At 37.6% G+C, this 20,251-nt stretch overlaps 1 protein-coding gene across 2 annotated transcripts in view; it reads right to left on the bottom strand.

Annotated features, from left to right (window-relative positions):
• Positions 1-7,054: 7,054 nt before the first annotated feature.
• The window catches only part of SEPTIN7 (septin 7), a 119,737-nt gene continuing 106,540 nt past the window's right edge, over positions 7,055-20,251 (bottom strand). For both annotated transcript variants that reach the window (XM_047094620.1, XM_047094619.1), the window contains exons 12-14: positions 13,725-13,860; positions 9,170-9,309; positions 7,055-8,149 (exon numbers count right to left, since the gene is read on the bottom strand). In XM_047094620.1, coding sequence (XP_046950576.1) covers positions 8,110-8,149; positions 9,170-9,309; positions 13,725-13,860 — 316 coding nt within the window. In that variant the 3' untranslated portion in view covers positions 7,055-8,109. The remainder of the gene's footprint in view (positions 8,150-9,169; positions 9,310-13,724; positions 13,861-20,251) is intronic.

Genomic DNA, 20,251 nt, shown 5'->3' with positions numbered 1-20,251 from the left:
GCCGGCCCGCGCGAGTCAGACCTGGGGCCACCACCAGTGGCTGCTCTAATACCCCGAACCGCAACCCCAGCACCCCCTCCACCCCGCCTCCGACGGTGGCGGCGGGATGCAGGTCTCTCCTGGCAGCAAGCAGAAGTCCCAGCGCGGGGCTGGGGACACCTAGAGCAGAGGCTGGGCCCAGCGCAGCCTGGGGCGTGGGGAAGGGAGCCTGAGGGTTTTGGCCATTACTGGACCCTCAGAGGGGAACAAATGTTGGCCGCACCTGTGGCCCTAGGCTTCATCAGGCACCTCTCTCCTGTGCAGAGTGGGCACATTCACCCGTGTCCCCTAGCTGTCACACGCACGAGAGCTAGCGCTCAAGAGAAGGTTGGATGGAATGAATGATTGAATGAATGGTGTATACTCCCATATGGTGTAGAGTGAAATAAACTGGGAGCCTAGACCCTGGACTCTGATGTCAACACTGCCACTGATTCTGTGCCATCAACCGTCAGGGTTTATTGGTGCCCAAGAGGTCCAGGCCCAGGAACGCTGAAGTGACCCCCTTTAAATTTATTTTAAGGAAAATGCAAGCACAACAGCCAGAATTAGCCGGGCCATAATGCGAAATGCAGTGTATGTAAATATGAATACGTAAATGATACACTGGAAGATAAGGTAGCAGAGAAGATATTTAAATGTTTTCAAGGTTTATTAAAAGCTCATTAAATTCCATCAAATTTTGATTACTGTACTGTTACCAGAAAGGAATCTCCTTGTTTCTAGAAAATACACACCTAAGTATAAGGGGCGTGGAGCTGCAAATGAGTCAAAGATGGCTCAGAAAAACATTTTTTGTCAAAATTGTAAGTTAGAAGAAGAAAGTTCATGAAAACAGTTAATTGGCATTATTTGACAATCTGTTAGGGGTACCGGTAGGAAGCCAGCCCTGGGGTGCAGGGAGGGTTGATGCTGGGATGTGGGCTTTGGGTGCATCCATAACGCACGGAGTAGAGGTAAACCTACACCCAGGACAGACTGCCAGGAGGGCGGGCGAAAGGTGCACTGTCATGAGGGCGAAGGTTCAGGGGCTGCCTGGGTGTGGGGAAGAAGGTTGTGCGCTAGGCAGAGCTCCGCAACCAACACGGGCAAAGCCCCAGATGGCCCAGAGCTGGGCTGTGGGGTAGGGGTGAGTTGAACTGATTCAAAGGTCCAGGTTGGCTGCGGAACTGGCCCCTTACGTACTTACAATCCCTAGGGGGCGACCGGTTTTCGAGGGAGCAGGGATGCTGTCTGGCTCACAGTGGTTCTCTCAGTGACCGTGTCTGCCAGTCATCATATTGGGCCTGTGGCAGTTCTTCCCCGAGGTTTTTCAAACTCTGAAGCAGGGGGAGAGATCCTGCTTTCTTCTCTGGTCAAGATGGAAGCCTGGGCTTAATGAAGGCTGTGCATTGGGACTGTGGGGACATCTGGTCTGCGTGAAGAGGGGCCAAGGAACAAACTTATATATGATGCCTTCCAGAAACCTTGAAAGAAGCTTAAGAACCGAAAGGCCACAGATTTGCTGGCTTTATTCATGTCGATACACAAGCCTGTAGAATCTTGTATATTTGGGCAAGAAGCTGTATACAGAAATGTTCACCGCAGCATTATTTGTAAAAGTTAAAAATCATCTGTTAACCAGAAAATAGATAAAATGTTGTGGCAGCAGCCTCCTTAGTATTCCAGCTCTTGTACAGCGGCCTCCCACGTTTAACAGGGCTGAGCTGCATAAACATATTGCAGAAATGACATTGTGTGACTTCCAAGCCTAGGTAATAAAAGGCATTGTGGCTTGAGCCTTGCTCTTTCTCGGTTCACTTGTTCTGGGAGAAAGCCAGCCACCATGCCACAAGGACATTCAAGCAGCCTCCTGGAGAGACCCACAGAGCAAAGGACTGAGGCCTCCCGACACCAGCTTGCCAATGATGTGAGTGAACGATCATGGAAGCGGGACTTCCAGCCCCAGTCAAGCCCTCAGAGGACTACAGCCCCAAGCCAACATCTTTAACGCCACTGCCTAGCTCGAACCAGCCTGCTAATTCCTGGCCTGCAGAAACGAAGATAACAAACATTATTACAGTTTGACTGTAGTTGTTACCAAGGTTAGGGGGCATTTGTTACTTTGCGTGTCACAAGGGCTAATACAAATGTTATATATTCATTCAGTGGAATTTTAGACTGCTTGGCTTTATTTTTTATTTTAAAGATTTTATTAGTTTTTAAAGTAATATCTATACCCACTGTGGGGCTCAGATTTACAACCCTGAGATCAAGAGCTGCACACACTATCAACTGAGCCAGCCAGGCCCCCCTAGTCTGCCTGTTTTTAATAAGGGGTTAAGTAGCCGCATCATCGAATTCTGCTGAGCTTTAACTGAGCATTCATGTGAACTTTACGCATCTGGCACCTAGCAGGCGCTTGATACGCTTGTTGCTGTACTCTTCTCTGGTTTTGTTTCCTTCCCTCGGCTTTCCGGCTGAATTTCCCCTCGTCGGACAAACAGGTATTCTCCCTAGTTGGAATATGGTCACAATATTCTCATCTGGTAGGATGGGGTCCATTACCTCTCACGCAAATTGGAGAAAAAGCGCATCTTCTCTTCAGGACATGAAGTATAATGGGGCCATCTGAATGCAGAGATCACAGAAGGCGAGCTTATCTCGGTGGCATCTACTCCATCTTTCAAGCACCTAAACAGGAGGGACGGGGTCTAATTAGGCACTAATGAAGTAGAACTTAAGATGCCAACCTGAGTTCCTGACACTTCTACCCAGCAACCCTAAGGTCTCAGGAGGATTTTATTTTGGTGTCTGGATGAAAGAACTATGTTCCTGAAATGTTAACTACAACTTTTTTTTTTTTTAAAGTAACCACACTAAGCCATGCATTTATATAATCATATGAGACTTATCCCTAGGAATAAAATCGACAACTTCCTCCACTCCCACCAGACAAAACATACATTCCTTGACTTCTGAAAAGCAGGGGGGAAGAGCTCACACTAACACCAACGGCTGTGCCAGGGCCCCCATCACGTCACCCACCACTTGCCAAGTGGCTTAAATTACTGGCTTATCCAAAATACAGGGAACTTTTCTGTGCCTGCAAGTCTAGTGGAGCATATATTTAAATATGAAAGAGACCAGTGAAATTCAAAGACAATGGAATTAAGTGAGGAAAGAAAAGTTGCAAGCCCCTGCTAGACCAAGTTAGTTCCTCCACATTTTGGTGAGAACCAGCCCCACACCCATGGGGCTTCTGGGGTCTGTTACCTTGTAAATCTCCAGGGTGAACCGCTGCACCTTGCAACACACCTGAAAGCTAGGAAGCTAAGCAGGGCCCACTTGGAAGAGAGAACAAAAAAATAGACATTCGTTGGCAGTGTCTTGCCATCCCCCGCATCAACTCTCCATCTTTATGCCAGGTCTTCACAGATCTGAAGTGTCACCCGCTGCCTCTCCCCATTCCAAAGGATTTTGGAAAGCCTGAATGGCTTTAGATTTCGGCAGGTCCACAAATACTGCACCTTAAACAGTGGTTCTGTGTGGCCAATGGGGTTTCAGGCTACCCTTGGAGAGCTTGGCACAGAACAAGGTCTCCTTTCACTTGACCCTCCTTTGCTAATACAAGGCTGTTTGGCTGGGCCCAGCACCCCATGGGGCAAATGTTCAGGCCAAGAATAGTCTTCATTCTTCCTGTGAAGCTTTGAAAGCCTTCTAAAGAACACAGGAAATTGTCAACCCATATTTTCTGTTGAAAACGGCTGACACTAAACTTTGAACATTCTATGGATTAATCCCAAATCATGGGAACCAATTTGCTTGAAAAGAAGCAATTTTTTCAGCAATGTCAGAGATGAGATACTCTGATAAACCATCCCAGCACTATTTGCAAAGAATGACATTATTTTAGAACTCCCATTACTGGCACTGTAAAAAACCCGTTCTTCACCAAAATTACCTTATTTCCATGGCATGCTTTATTGTTGAAACAATAAAATTACTTAGTAACTCCAAAAGGCTGTGTCTACAAAGAAGCAAGTCTAGAGACCTATCAAGCACCACGCAAACTTACTGAAAATGTACCATCGCCTAAAACTGGGGAAAAACAATACTCTTTTGTCTGTCATGTTCCCAGCATCACCACTTCCAGCAACACCCAAGGATAATCTCTCAAGGTCCAGACACCTCACATGGGCAGTCACAGAATGTAATCTTCACTCTGAATCAGCAAGAGAGATATGGGCCCTAACTTATAGCTGCAGAAACAAATGTTGAGAAAGGAGAAGTAACATGCCCAATTCACAGAGATGGGATCTGAACACACAGGATTAGCGTGTTCAGTTTTCTAGCACAGACCAGGTGGTCGCACGGCAGAAGACTAAAGCAACGGGGGCCCTGACCTCATCACCAAGACTGCATCAAACTCCAGCTCTGCCACTTACCACTTGTCTCTAAGTTAGTCACTAAACATCTCCAAACCTGTTTCCACATCTGTAAAAGGGCAATACTGGTATCTATTAAGGGTTAGATGAAGATAATACACAAAAACTAACTTATCGTCTGAAATGTGGTAATAAGTGTTCAATACGTGGATAGCTGTTATTACAAAGGGTAAGGAAAATATTCTGAATGAAATACACGGACTTTTGTTTACATTTGCAAGCTTTTTATTAGAAAGGACTTCAATTTACTGGAGTGGCAGACAGTAATTTTTCCTTTCACATCAAATAGGATAGCACAGCAGTCTTCACTAGGACACCCTCGGGGAGTCAACAAAAATTATTAACGATCTATATACTACCTAGATCAATGGCTTCCAAAGTGGAATGAGTAGAGAGTTCACGGGGGCTTGAGAAGGGTGCTAAACTCCCCCCTCCCCAATTTAAAATTTTGTTTCATAATTTCACAGTAACACAGCAGCACATGCACACAGTTGTAATTATGGATACATGCTCAAGAATATTTCAATAAGGAAACAGGATAAAGTTTGGAGACAGTGATCTTAGATGACTTGCTAAGTCAACATTCTGCTTTTGCTTCATTAAGCCATCTTACACTCTTTCCTCTTTTCTCACCTACTGTACATTGACCTCCACATTCCTTGGTCAGTTTCTCCCAAGAGGATAAAAGGCACAAAAGGTGGGAAGACTCAGAATGTGCAGGTGGTTCAGTGACACCAAACTAATGAGTCTGAGAGGCAGGAGCCTGTATCTCTTCAGCTTTCAAGAGTATAACCTGAGCTACATAGAAATAAGCCATGTGTCCAATCAATTATCAATTTCCCCCATTGTGAACTTGATAATGAGACAAGTAGATCTCATCCCACTAGGTGGCAGTAAAGCTCTACCATGCAGTGCCCAAACCAGTCACTGGGATTGGTGCTGACTTGGTCAATGCCGCACAATTAGAAAGATCGTGGTTACTTCAATTACATAATGCTTCTGGACAACAGAAACTAGGCATTGCCTGTTTTGCTGTTTACAAGCTGGGCTGTCCTTATGTCCTGAGTGTTACATGTATTGTGAATGATCATATAGCAGTTCTCAGAAATCCACAGGCCATATAGCAAAAACAGCCCTCAATATGCTTGAAAAGCCTGGAGTCAACAATCAAAAGATCCAGTAAGGTTGTACAGGTCCTGTATCAGATTCAGGTAAAATCCTTAGGTATGATATGGGTAAGATTTGTGCCAGTTTTTACGAGGGTAGTAGAATAAAGGTGATTTACAAACTTACAACAAGATACAGAATTTTTAAATGGTAACTATGAGAACCTGTTTCTAGAACTCTAGAATTAATACTTCACCAGTTAGGCAGGTGGTCTATACAAAGTTTTTCATTTTGCATCCTCCAAATTCAGTAGGTCGTTAACTCCTTAAAACCAAGCCTTTCTGGTTATAGGTGTTAACCCAATCTCACTTAAGAACCAAAACAAACAAAAAACTCCTGCATATCATACCTATAGTTATTCTGGAACACCTGATTCTAGTCTTAGAATAACAGGCAATTTATTTTTAAAAAGCCACTCACACCATGTAGGTTCTTCAACAGCAGAAGGCATTTTAGGATTAACAAAGCTTTTCCAAGACAATTTTTAGTTAGTGACGGCCATCAAATAAGAATAAATCTTTATTGCGGTATTCCCAAATCATGTTTTTAATGCCTCATGAGATTTACTTTAAAAACAGTAACTCTCCGGGTGCCTGGGTGGCTCAGTCGGTTAAGCGTCCGACTTCGACTCAGGTCATGATCTCACAATTTGTGAGTTTGAGCCCTGTGTCAGGCTCTGTGCTGACAGCTCAGAACCTGGAGCCTGTTTCAGATTCTGTACCTCCCTCTCTCTCTGCCCCTCCCCTGTTTGTGCTCGCTTGCTCTCTCTCTCTCAAAAATAAACATTAAAAAAAAAAAGTAACCCTGGGGTGAATTTACATATAAACTGAAGATACTATAACATAAATAATCTTCCTAATATATGTTTTACATTTTAGATCTATTTTTTTGAAAAGCAATAAGGATCTTTTTAAGCATACTGACTTATTTAAATCCTTCAGCCTGTGAAACCAAAAATATTGGCTCGTAAGAATTAGCAGTTACTTCCTTCTGCTTGGATCATTAATTTTTAAAAGTAACAAACATGGTGCAACTTTTTAAGGTAATGAACTGGGTTGCATTAATTATATTTAATATACCATAAAGCAATTATGTTAAAATCTGCATCATTGATCTTTAAATTGCACCACCTTCTTTCCAGTTACAAAATTTCAGTTTCCAGGGACTTGAGAGTTCATCTAATGTGAATGAGTTGGGATTTGTTCTCAGAGGTATAAACATTAATGAGAGTAATGAGTAGAGATAACTGTACATCTCATAAATTAGAAAAGCAATACATTAACCATATTCTAAATGAAATAAACATACAATAGAAAAGATGAGTTACAATTGTGGACGAGACAAATCCAAGTTGAAGTTTCTTCCCAAACATATTCTATTCTTGTATATCAACTGTAGAATATTTAAGAGCCCACACTCTATTACATCACAACATTGTTTATTATGTGAATTTTTTACAATACAAACAAAAAAAAATACAGAAATGCAATATATGAATACAGCTAAATGCAGAATGGTGACTTTTTTTTCTTTTCAGGAGGCCATGATTCCCATTTCTAGTAAAATAAAGAGACTGCACATAGGTAGAAACAGGTTGGTCGTTAGCTTCACAATTTTGCCTAGAAATGATCTATAAATGCATTTTTCCCCTGCTACTTACCATAAAGTGTAAAAAGGGAATTAAAGGAAAGTTTCCTTGTTGGTTCCTACCATATGAAAGATGCTATATTCTATTTTAGCAGGGCCAATATATGGAAAATACCTAAATAAAATGTTATTACAAAAATGAAGCAGTAATGAGATTCTGGCTAAAGAGGGTACTAAATGAGGATAACATATATTTAAAGAATCCAAAACAAACAAATAAACAAAAAAAGGTTGTTATAAAAAAGCTCTAGGTGCATTGTAAGCATATAGGATTTTTTTCCATGTGTATTTTTAAACAATGGAAGTGTCAAAAAATAGGGTCAACTGTGTTAGACTAAATTACATTATTGTATATGCTGCACTGAATGGAACCTCTGTATTATAATTATCATAGAGAAGCATAGTTTGCATCATATTATGGCAATTTATCCTCAATGAAAACCTTCCAGAGTCCTTTTATTTTGGAATATCTTGTAAACAGTCAAACCACCAGAACATGATTGTACAACAGTAAAATGTTTTCTTGCATTAAATTGAAGACATCTGTTTAATAAAAAAAAAAGAAAGAAAGAAAGAAAAAAAAAAGAACAAGAAAAGAAAATGTAGGAAAGGTACTTAGAGCTGTTAGTTTCTAAGTACACAACACCCTAGACAATTCAAGGCATCTTAATCTCCATCAAGAACAAAAAAATAATAATAATTTTTGTCATGCTGTTAAATCCATCATTAAGGATAAAACTGGTGCAAATTGGTCAAACGGATCCAACAAACACTGATGTCCAAGCTGGCATATTGGCAACTAATACGTAACTGGTGGTCAATAGAGGGTTTAAAAGATCTTCCCTTTCTTCTTGTTCTTTTCCAAGGTTCTAAATGATTCAAGGAAAATAATCAAAATGAGTGGCCACGTTATAAACATTAAAGACAACATAAGATGGTAGCAATGGCTAACCCAATTACAACTGTTAGATTTTGAAACACTACTTTTTTTTAGCTTAAAAAATTATCAGATTTAGAAGTGAATGATGACAATACAAATCTGTAACAATCAAATTTTGACCAAATTTCAGGATAAACACTAAAAATAGGACAGAAATCCAGTTTTAATGTAGGAGAACAATTCTTCCCAAATAAGAGTGCAAACTGAAAAAGATCAACTGACATCAAATAGGGTACCTTCTCTTCTACTGCTATTTGCATTCTCAATTACATTTGCTTTTACAAATAGATTTTCCTTTTCACTGGGGAAAAAATTAAAAGAAGGAAAGCATTATAGAACAAATGTCTAACCTCGAAAATATTTAGCAGTGAGGGTAAATTGTAGAATTCTTATAGGGATATAACTTTTCAGTTTTAAATGGGACTAACAAGGAAAAGAACAAAACCAAGGTACAAATATTACTAAGTTTTATGTAAATTAAGAACAAGTAATTGATCAGTTGTATTTGGAATTACATATCCAGTATTTTACCTTCAGAACTTAATCCTAAAGAAATAACACAATTAAAACATAGCCCTAAATTGTATAAAAGATTTTTGCAGCAGTGTTTTCTATGCTTGCTGACGATCGAACACAACTATTATGTCCAACAATTGAGGGGAGGAGGTAAGAAATTGATTATGGTGAGTCAAGTGGGGAGAATGTGATGAAGCTACCAAGTTATAATTATGAACACAGTTAAGTAATGGAAAATGCTTGTAATGAAAAGAAATACTGTTAGAGTAGACAGATTGCATCCATCTATGTAAAAATATTCACCCATGAAAATAATTGTGGTTGTGTGATAATGGGTAATATCTTTTAAAATGTTAATATTGTTAAAATAAACAAGACAATAATTCCTTGAAACATTAATATACACATTTCTTGGGAATCTGATATTAATTACCTGGAAGAGTTCTGTTGTTCTAAAATACGTTGTTGGGCTTCCCAGTTTGCTTTCTCATCTTCAAACTGACGACGTTTTTCCTCTAATTCTTTGTGCTGTGCTTCCAAGTTCTTTTTCATTTGCTCATGGCGCCTTTGGAGCTAAATCAAAGCACGATATATAAAATAAAACTATTTAAGAAATCAGGAACAGAAGTAGGTTTCACCCAGGCATTCTAATGTTAAAATTATGAGCACTGAGTTCTTGTGCTATAAATTCAGAGTACCACCTGGAAAGCACTGTCTAGGTTTTCTTCTCCTATAGGAGGCCAGTGACCCAAGAGAATAATCTTGGGAAATAGGAAAAAAAAGTACAAAAAGTTTACAGTTGTGTTGCACTTTACAATGGACATATCCTATCTGATGACCTCATTTTTCATTATTCATAAGTATGTAGAAGCAAGGCAAATAAGACATCACTGTCCCCATTGTATAAATGAGTAAACAGCTGCAGAGTTTAAGTCCCTTGCCCAAAATCATTAGCCAGAAAAATAGAAGAATGAGGATTTGAACTGCCTCCTAATTCTAAGCTCAGAAAGCTGAGACAAGTGGAATGAAAGCAGGTATACATAAAGACTTAAATTTAGAGCTCCAAGATCATAGGAAGCTCCCCCAATTCTTATAAAGCAGTGGTTTCTCAAATACTAATTTTCATATAAATCACCAGGAGTGCTCTGTTAAAAAATATTGAACCCTGGACCTCACCAAAACATACTGAATTAGAATCTTTCAGTGTTAAGATTAGAAATCTGCATTTTCAACAAGCCCCAGAGATTCCAATGCAGGTGGTTTTCCTACACTGAAAATCAATGCTGTATTAAGAATGCTGACTAAGTAGAAACACGCAAAGTAACTGCAGAAACAGAGAGCTCACCTAATGGATCACTAAATAATGTCAGTTATGCACTAGTCAGTCTATTTCTGAAGAAAATAGTCATTAATAAAAAAAAAATCAGATTAAATCTAAATACACTTAATACCCCAAAAATATTCAAAATCTTCAGATGTCTAGGAATCATGTTCTACTAATGATCATATTACATCAGTGAGTTAACATCTTGAATTTGGATTATAATGAAATTTTGCATATAATTTATTTTCTCAATTATTTTGTAAACCCACAGAGAGGGACTTCAAATTTACTCCTACTGCAAATATTTCATGCAATTCCTAAAAAATAAAACCATCTAAGATAAATTTAAGCCAACATGAGTCAAATATGCTATGATCATCTTCCTGATCATAGCAAACAAGGTACTAAGAAAATATCAGAAAACAGAAATGCAGGAAAATGCCTTTAGTTATAGAAAAAATGCAAGCGAATCAGAAACACACAATTCACAATAGTTACCTCTGAGAAGGAGAAAAGGTGCTACCATAGGCACACAAGGGCCTCAAATGAACTAATGAAGTCTTAGTTTTTAAGCTGGGTAGTTAAGTTCACGGGTGTTCATGATTTTTGATGTGTAAATTTCTGTTGTATGTAAGTATCTTCTGTGTTAGTTGCATGTAGGTTAAGAAGTACAGGTTACAATCCCTCTCAAGAAACCCTTGGGGTTATATGCCTTCCAAACTTCTGAATACTTCAGACCTTAGAATGGCAACACTACTTAGAAATATATACATACTACATTTGCAAAACACATCCTGGGTTGTCTAGGGTAGCACCTATAATCAAACACATTACTATTTTTTTGCAGTAAATTTTATAAATATTCACATCAAGTGGAATAAAACTATTAGTTCTAAGTCTGGTTTTGCAGTTTTCAGAGCTTGTAAGGATTTAAGATTTGAAACTATGGATACATGACTGTGGATTTATCTAGTGAGTAAGAGCAAACTTAAAGAATTAAGTGAGTTCAAATAATGGCTTACCACTATACATGCAGCACTGGCCAAGTTAATTTATCCTTCCTCTCATGAAAATAAAAGGAAGATGGACAATAGTATCTACTCCATAGGGTTATGGTGTGGATTTAATGACATAACACAAGAAGGGTGCTTAGTAGTGCGCCTGATGCACTGGGCTGCTGGACATTAGCAGCTATGCCTCAACAAACACTTTTAGCACTAATGAACTTGAAAAAAAAAACCTATTAAGGTTAAATAGGTTCCTTCACCCATATATTTATATACTTAACATGTCTTACAGTATTAGGGGAAACTTGGCCAGATTTCTTTACAGGTTCTTTCATGCTAAGAAAGATTTCAGACTTCAAAGAGCAGTTAAGTTTTTCAAAACTGTTTTCACCATTTACAGAAATCATAAAAACTCTTTAAAGGTTCTTTGGCTACAGTTTCATAATTATTTCTTATAACATTTACTCTTAGGAGGAAGCTCTAAAATATGTCTATAGTAAATGTACATTCAACTACTTTTAGATTTTCAAAGAAATCTTAAGTTTGGAGGTAATGCAGACTCTTGATTATTCCTGTTTTTATTCCCCTTCTGTTACAGACTTTTCCAGATTATTCACTAATTAACGAAAGGGTACAAACTCTTAGATTTAATTTAATCTCCAAAACGTCATCTTAATAACAGGTGCCAGGGCTGCTATTCCTGCAGTCTTCTGAGAACTCAAACAAGAAGGAACTATTCTGTATCTCTGCTGAATTAAGCCTATTAACAAATATAACAACAGTCACAGTTGCTTTTTTTTTTTTTAAGTTTGTTTATTTATTTTGAGAGACGGGGGGGGGTGGGAGAGAGAGAGAGAGAGAGAGAGAGAGAGAGAGAGAGAGAGAGAGAGAGAGAATCCCAAGCAGGCTCCATGCTCAGAGCAGAGGCCAACCCAGAGTTTGATCTCATGACACTGAGACCATGACCTGAGACAAAATCAAGAGTCGGACACTTAACCAGGTGCCCCTGTCTTGTTTTGTTTTGTTTGTTTTTAAGTAAGAAATTACATGTAAAGCCCAGTAATTTAAGAGAAATTTAATGTGGAATAAAAACATTTAAAATTTTTCAGTATTTTACTCACTCCATGCATTCTATTTAGTGCATTAAAATACTTTGTTAGATATTTAGTCAAAGAGGGTTTCAGTATTTTATGCAGTAATTACAAAGGCAATGAGATCAACCATAAGGATGTAACAGAATAGATCTGAATCCCCTTTGAATTTATTTAGATACAAATATTATTAGTGGAGCCACATATAAACATAGGGATCTCATGAATTTTAACATTAAAGGTCACTTAAAAAAATATTTCATGTTAATATCTATCACACCAACTACTTACTTGATAGAGTCTCATGTTAGTGCTTTTCCCCTCCATCTTTCACTTCTTGAAGGAAATGTAAGGGAATGTCTTCAAGGTCTTTTTGATTAATAAAAACTAAATGCATGCCTCAACATCTATAGAGGGATTCCAAGGTAAATAAGCTTGTTGGGATGCTTTGTCACTACTCTACCAATTTTGTAACACTAGCAATTACTCTGACACTATATTACAAATAAGCCCATTTCATTTACAGGAATATCACATTCCTTCATTTTCTCTCCTTTGGCTGTTTGTTTTATCCTGGCATGCCCTTAGTTCAGTTACGGTTCTCTCTCTCTCTTTCTCTCTCTCATTCATATGCAAGTAACTCTGGTGGTTGTTGTTGATGATGATGATGATGATGATGATGATGATGATGATTATTCTAATACTAGTTTTTATTCTTACATCCACCCAAAACTCTGATCTTTACTTTTCTTACACTGAATATAAGGAATAGCTTATAATTCCACTTCTCATATTTTGCTCATTAAAACTCGTAATTCATTATAATTATTCTATTATGTCTTCCTACCAAGTATATGTGTTCAAATACTAACATATCAAAACATACGTTATTATAAACAAAGTACTTGCTTTTATTTCTCCATTTTATTACACTAGGGCAGTGACCCTAAATTTTTTTTAATGTTATTTATTTTTGAGAGGGAGAGTAAGTGACCACAGTGGGGGAGGGGCAGAGAGAGAGAGAGAGAGAGAGAGAGAGAGAGAGAGAGAGAGAGAGAGGGAGGAGACACAGAATCTGAAGCAGGCTCCAGGCTCCGAGCTGTCAACACAGAGCCTGATGCGGGGCTCGAACCCACGGACCTTGAGATCATGACCTGAGCCGAAGTCGGACGCTTAACCGACTGAGCCACCCAGGCGCACCAAACTTCTTTATATTTTTAATTTAATATTAATTTTCTTTTTGAGAGAGAGAGAGAGAGAGAGAGCGAGCAAGCACAAGTGGGGGAGGGGCAGAGAGAGAGGGAGACACAGAATCCAAAACAGGCTCCAGGCTCCGAGCTGTCAGCACAGAGCCCAACGTGGGGCTTGAACCCACGGACCTTGAGATCATGACCTAGGCCGAAGTTGGATGCTCAACTGACTGAGCCACTCAGGCGCCACATTAGGGCATTATATTAAATTTTTAAAAATATGTGTAGAGAGGTTTTATTATCTAGACTATTGAAGACCTTTGTTATTTTAAAAAGAAATACTGTGTCCGTAACAGGGGACAACGTTAGGCTCTACCTCAGCTTCCGAATCCTTCAGTTTTTGAACTTTTTCTTTGACCTTCATCTCAAACACCTGCTCCATCTCCATCTCCATCTTCTTCATCTTAGCTACATGCTCCCTTCTTTCTTCTTCCATTTGTGCAAGAGGGCTCCTGTTGTGAACATTAAGGATAATCATCAGAAGTCCGAAAATGAGAAGTATGATACAAAACTCTGACACGGCGATGAAAACAAATGAGATGCTGTCATCACTAAATTCTGTTTTTTGAAAATGAGCTTGAAAATGATTTTTCAATTATTCTGAACACCATCTTAGATGACACAGATCGCAGATTTGAAGTTTTGTGTATAAATGCATTAAAAATTCTTTAGAAGCTTCAAAAGTTGTATTTCTAATCTAGAATTTCCTTCCAGTTTTATATTTAAACTGGAATCTCTAGTGAACAATTATTATGAAAAGAGACATGAATAACAAACTGTTAGCAGGAGGTTTCTCTAAAGCTAGTTAGTGCATACCAATCTAAAGATGACACATAAAATAAACTGTAGAAGGAAAATGGAAACATTCTAAATTACACTCACAGCATGGAAAATGAGAAGAAAATTATTTAATTTTGTACTTTAAACAAAATTTTATTTATTTTTTGTATTTTTTATTTTTTTACATTTTATTTATTTTTGAGAGAGAGAGACAGAGACAGAGCACAAGTAGGAGAGAGGCAGAGAGAGAGGGAGACACAGAATCTGAAGCAGAGCCTGGAGCCTCTGTGCTGTCAGCACAGAGCCTGACGCGGGGCTTGAACTCAAGAACCATGAGATCATGACCTGAGCCGAAGTCAGACACTTAACTGACTGAGCCATCCAGGCACCCCTCAACAAAATTTTAATGCGAAAAAAGGAACTGAGCTAATGAAGTTAATATACATAGCCTATTTGTAGTTCTAAAAATTTCTAAGTGTTATAATCTCTTCTTCTAAGACAATTACTGACATTATAATTGTAAGCTAATTAACACCAATTTCGACTTATTTTAGTAACTGAATTGACATGCTGGAAATGACTACCAGTAAATACCTAGAACATTTTTCATTTCTAGGCCATTTATGGTAATTTCACTGATTATGAAAATTCATTCTACCTATTTTAGTGTCTAAAGTTTCTGTCTTACTTTAAAAGATGTACTGGTGATAAAAAAAACACACATACACATGAGAAAGAATCAGAAGCAAATAAATATCCTAGTAATTTTTTTTTGAAATGCCAGAAAACAGACACAAGCATAGTTGAATGGAAGTATTTCAGTCTTCTAACATTAAGGTCCACAGGCTCAATTCTCTACACAATTTTGTTCAAAATTTTCATGTTGGAAAATACTGCAGATGAGCTTTATATAATGGCTAGCATACTTACAGACACAAGGGAATGCAAAATTATCAGTAACTTACTATAGTCCCAGGGAGGAAAGAAACATGTACTCTGTGGCTTTGAGGATCTCTGAAAACTATTCAATACACTAGAACAACCTAAAGAGGCAGGCCTTCTTCTGACTTTGTTGATAAAACTTGTTTACTTTGCCTCCACATAAACAGGCTTTGACCACTGAATTGTATATTTAAGTTGGTGAATTTTATGTCAGTAAAACAGTTTAAAAAATTAAATCATGGCTTATAAACAAAAACAAAATCAGGCCTTGGATTTCACCCATAACTTCTAGGGTTAGTCACTTTAATCCTGATGTGAGACACTCTGATTATGGTAAATTTCTCTCCTAATGAGGATGAGTATTTTTCCAGTACTCCTCTTCCCCCTATCAAGGAGAAGGACAAAAGAGCCTGATGGAATATATTCAACAAGAGCAACAGGTCAGAACACTGGCTATGGATTTTTCTTAGCAAAAAGGGAGGACAAAGCCATGAAGCACTGCTGTGATCAAGATGATCTGTTTTTGCAATTAGTGTAATCTAGAATAAAATGCTAACTGAAGGATAGTTCTTCACCAAAAGTAAACTTACAAACCTGCAGTATATTTTAGCAATTAAACAATTAATCAGAAGTTCTGAAAATGAAACTAAACCAAACATTAACTTAGAACAAAAACCTGCATTCAAAAAGTGAGGTCAAGTGAACAAAATTGTTAAAAAATTTTTTAATGTTTATTTTTGAGAGCGAGAGAGAGGGTGAGCACACGAGTAGGGGAAGGGCAGAGAGAGTGGGGACAGAGGATCCAAGGCGGGCTCTGCACTGTCAGCACAGAGACCGATGCAGGGCTCAAACCCATAAGCCTTGAGAGAACATCCTGAGCCGTAATCAGACGCTTAACCGCCTGAGCCTCTGAAATAAATTTTTAAATGTAAATATCATTATTTCATTAAAAGTTAAGGCCCTCCTTGATAATATAGTTCTCATATGTATGGCAGGTGTTTTGGTACAGGGGCTTCCAATCTCTTGAGCAGAGTGGCAATGAATCCCCTGAAATGACACACTAAACGTGTGTGTCCATGTAAGCATTTTTCCGGTGAGGGGGTCCAAAGCTTTTGTTAGATTCTGAGTCTATAAACCTCACTTATTCCATCTCCCAGAACATTTTTAGCCTCTAGAACAGAAATAATCTAATAACTATTGTTTAAATTGACAGTTTTAACTGAATATGTATGTTTAAGCAACTGAGACTATCCAACAATATTGGCGTAATCTGAAAACATAGTTCAAAACTGTATAGTAAATAAATTAGAAACTCAGACTGATTTTAAAATTAAATATATATTCCTCCTTATAATAAAATGCTCATTTAATTTTATCCTTGGGAGGAAAAAAGCAATTCATGTAAATTAAAGAACTCATGGTATAATTTGCACATGAAAAGGTTACCAGCTAACCAAAAGTAACCACTGTTATTTTGATTTTTATTTAGATAACTCTAGGGGGAAAGACTACATTTTGAAGTTTGCTTTTAAATTCTAAATTTATTAAAAACCTTTACATCTTAAAAGAAAAAAACTTACATGCCTTCAACTGTGTCATATCTAAAAGAACAAAAAACGGAGACTTAAAACACTTAGAGTAAACCACACTAAAATCAACAATTAAAGGCAAATTCAGAGACGTCACAATTAAGTAATTTAAAGTATGTGCCCTAAAACAAAAGTTTATGGCAAAATTTGTTAAAGCTAGTTAATTTCTTTCCCAAAATTCTGTTAATTACTATACCAAATCATTATGAAAATAAGCATGCTGTGCAATTATCTTGACAGCCCGCTCAAATTTTTAAACCTATTTAAATATATGTACTTCCAAAAAAGGAAATATTTACAATATTTCGTATCTGAGATACTTTAAGTTTTTCAGCCTTGTAAAAATACTTGACTTCTGATCAAATGAACTGATATTCCAGTATTATAAAAAAATGGTTATACATATCTAAATTTTTGTAAGCCTCTCATCAGTAAAAATGATCTTTCAAATCTTAAATTAGCACCACATTTGTAGTCATCTTTATGAAAGTGATATTTAGGAAACTGTAATACAATATTGTGCTTACAATGTAGGAAACACAGGAAGAAGGATCACTTTTTTTCATCACATTATTTTTTTCCAAATAAAACCTTTTTAACTAGAGGATCAGAAAAACCATTTAAATTGTATCATAGCCTAACTGCTTTAAAAAAAATTTTTTTTAATGTTTATTTATTTTTGAGAGAGAAAGACACAGGGTGCCAGTGGAGGAGGGGCAGAGAGAGAGGGAGACACAGAATCCGAAGCAGGCTCCAGGCTCTGAGCTGTCGGCACAGAGCCCCACGTGGAGCTCGAATCACAAACCCTGAGATCATAACCTGAGCCAAAGTTGGATGGTTAACTGACTGAGCCACCCAGGCGCCCCAGCCTAACTGCTTTTTAATGGAAAATTGTTCTTTACACACATAGACATGCTAAAGCTTATTCACTTAAACTTGTCAGAGAAATTTAAAGGGACTCAGCCAAAGAATTGAAAGGGCCAGGTAAAAGTTTTTTAAAAAGGAAAAAAAAAAAAGTCTATAACATAACCTGAGTATCATGCTAAATCTCCAAAGATATAACACAGCTCCTCCTAGGGATCTCTTTAAAGGTTTATGGTTCCTGAAAGCCACCAGATGATTCACCCCTTCATGTGACCAACGAAAAATGACAGCAAGGACCACACAAGGCTGACCTAGTAAGGTTTTACTGTGGTGGTGTTACATGACCCACATTTTGAGTGTAAGAGAAAACAAACACATTTCATTTAAATTATGTGTGGTCTTTCCTGAAGAACACATTAAACAAATACATTCACATACTTTTGCATCAATGGTTAGTAGGCCACTGTGGAAACAGACATGTAGCAATTTTCATACAAAAATTTTCAAAGGAATTTCATTTACATGGATTTCAAAGAGCAATAAAAATTTCCAAAATTTTTGGGAAACAATAGTTACCAACATTTTATTTTGCCAAGTGAGAGCATTATAACCAAATGTAAACAAAACAATACTCTACTACTATTATATTTTCATGAAAGGACGTCTGAACAAAGGGTAAAGGATACAACTGAATAAATTTAAGTCTTTGAAAAAACTTTGGGAAACTTCAGAAAACTGTCTTTATTTCTCTTTCAATGAAAACTCTGTCATGTACTAAGGGCGCTCTAAAAATCAGCCTTTGAAAATATGTATTTTTAGTCCTTTCTAGGAATTTGGTCATCCATAAAGTTTTCCCAAGCTTACAGATGGAGAAGGCTACAGAAAACAGAAAAATACTGTATGGGAAAGAGGAACAGGGTATGCCCAACTTGAAGCAAGGTATCAATCAATGATAGACAACAGTTCATGAGAGTTACCAATCAAATGTGGTTTTAAGTAAAACATACAAAAGAAGATCAAGGAAGGAATAACTTTAAGAAGCACGTTTAGCAAAAACAAAACAAAACAAAACCTTCCTCTTACTGGGGATCACCTTTCTTTCTTTAAGAGATCTGCCATCTGGATATGGCTAATTCTTCTCTCTTTTCTTTTACAACCCCTTGTTCAATCTTCTTTGATCTGGAACTTGACCTCCCTCTCTGTTCCTTCAAATTGCCTACCACCCTCCACTCTCCAGTCAGGGGTGAACAAGATACACTCGGCCCTGAGGATTTAAGAAGTACTTAAAATAAATGACTTGGTATTTTCTTTGCCAGATACAGGCAATACCTGAATAGCTGCTAGGAATAGTTCCCACTTTTCCAGACTTTGACCTTGAGACAAAATAGCATTTGATGAGATACACTCAGCTACTTTTCAGATTTTAACCACATAATCTAAATCTTGGTTTCTTCCCAGTTTTACTGAGACATAATTGACATATAATACTGTATAAATTTAAGATGTACAACGTGATATCTAAATCTTATTTTACATCCTTCCAAAATATAATCATTCTAGGACCACTAACCTAACAAAAAGGCATATTTTCAGCTATACAAACCAAATATTTGACCACTGTTTAGTACACTGTACAGTCCATCCAAAACTGCCTCAGAAAATTAAATATGAGATTATTTTACTACTAAATCTTAAAAAGATAGCTTTTATTCTAAAACTAAAGTGTGATTAGCACTTTGTAGAGTATACATTGCCATAGAAAGGTCAATATAATTATTAAAAAATCTTTGTTTTTGAGAGAGCGCACATGCACACATAAATGGGGGAAGAGCAGAGAGGGGGGGGAACAGAGGATCAGAAGCCGGCTATGCGCTGACAGCACAGAGCCCAATGCAGTGCTCAAACTCACAAACCATGAGATCATGACCTGAGCCAGACGCTTAACCGACTGAGCCACCCAGGCACCCCTATAACTAAATTTTTAATAGATTTGTACATGTATAAATATTTTATGAGGGCAGTGGAAAATACACAGGTCCATTAGCAATCAGCAGATAAATAAATGACCTTATTATCAATTTTATTTCTTTCTCAAATTGCCTGCAGATGCTATTTACAGACTATGCAAAGTGATAAAATGAAAGCTCTCTGTTTTTAAGAACCAAAGAGATTGTCCAGTTCAATGGTCTTTAAACTAGGTTCTCCGTTTATATGAAGTCTTCCAAATGTTACTTGAGCCTCTGCAGTTTTAAGAGAATCAATTTCCAGATACTCAACTTCCATAAAGTCTTGCCTAAAGTGATCTGCCTGAAAATTTCCAAATTACAAATTTTCAAGTTACCGATACTCACTTTACAGAAGACCTATTCCCTCTTAACCAGCCCTTAAGCTGAAGTACACTGTCCTAGGTATATCTGGAGGTGTAAAACCCTCCAGGTGACAAGAGAAGTCTTCTTCAGTGATTAATCAAAGTATTATAACAAAATTCCATACAGTGTATCTTCCAGTATTAAGCATGCTTCGAACAAGCTAACTGTGATGTTAGCTGTTAGTAATGCAGTATTTGGGTCCATGCTGGGATGCTGAGTTCAGATACATAATGGAGGGAGGTGGTTAGAAAAGTGGCAATTTTTGTTTAATTACTCTGACTCTTCCACTCCAAACTCCC

The sequence above is a fragment of the Lynx rufus genome, unplaced genomic scaffold, assembly GCF_022079265.1.
Source record: "Lynx rufus isolate CCGP_SWC_20201006 ecotype Redwood Valley unplaced genomic scaffold, mLynRuf1.p SCAF_4, whole genome shotgun sequence".
NCBI classification, from domain to species: domain Eukaryota; kingdom Metazoa; phylum Chordata; class Mammalia; order Carnivora; family Felidae; genus Lynx; species Lynx rufus.
The sequence above is the reverse complement of the archived record's forward strand: the minus strand, read 5'-3'. Positions and strand labels throughout refer to the sequence as shown.